The following is a 517-nucleotide window of genomic DNA, read 5'->3' on the forward strand; positions in this document are numbered from 1 at the left end:
CTGCGCCTACCGTTAATTTCTTTAGAAAAAAAAAAAGAACAATGTCCAGTTGAGAAAGACTTATTTTAAAATGACATACGTTGAGGTGTGCTTATATCTGGGAAACAACAATTAATTCCCACTTAAAAGTCTAGGTAAAAATATACAGGCTTTGTCTAATTACCATTGCAATGGAGCACCAATTGTGATGGCTGAAGGTCCCACTTCTTCCGGGGTGATAAAATCCTTTCATTAGTTGGAGTCTGCAGCATGTTTGAAGTATATGAAGACACTGATAGGCTGTCGTCCGGGGCAACGTCAGAGGCAACAGGATTAGCGTTGAGAGTCACGTCCGAAGCGAGTGACTTATCATTCAAATAGGAAGAGTATCCGGACACGCTCGATGTTTTCCCAACGTCTTCCATGATAGACGGTGACAGTAGGATTGTATTTCTGCAACAGTCAAATGAAGTTCAATGCAAGAAGTAAATAAACACAGCTAAAAGTACATTGTACCAGAAGGGTGGTGGTGGTGATG

The 517-nt window shown here is 41.0% G+C and overlaps 1 protein-coding gene across 1 annotated transcript in view; it reads right to left on the bottom strand.

Annotated features, from left to right (window-relative positions):
* The window catches only part of LOC106878833 (uncharacterized), a 23,331-nt gene that overhangs the window by 17,849 nt on the left and 4,965 nt on the right, over positions 1-517 (bottom strand). The window contains exon 4 of the mRNA XM_014928174.2: positions 164-432. Coding sequence (XP_014783660.1) covers positions 164-432 — 269 coding nt within the window. The remainder of the gene's footprint in view (positions 1-163; positions 433-517) is intronic.

The sequence above is a fragment of the Octopus bimaculoides genome, chromosome 25 (genome assembly GCF_001194135.2).
Source record: "Octopus bimaculoides isolate UCB-OBI-ISO-001 chromosome 25, ASM119413v2, whole genome shotgun sequence".
Taxonomy (NCBI): domain Eukaryota; kingdom Metazoa; phylum Mollusca; class Cephalopoda; order Octopoda; family Octopodidae; genus Octopus; species Octopus bimaculoides.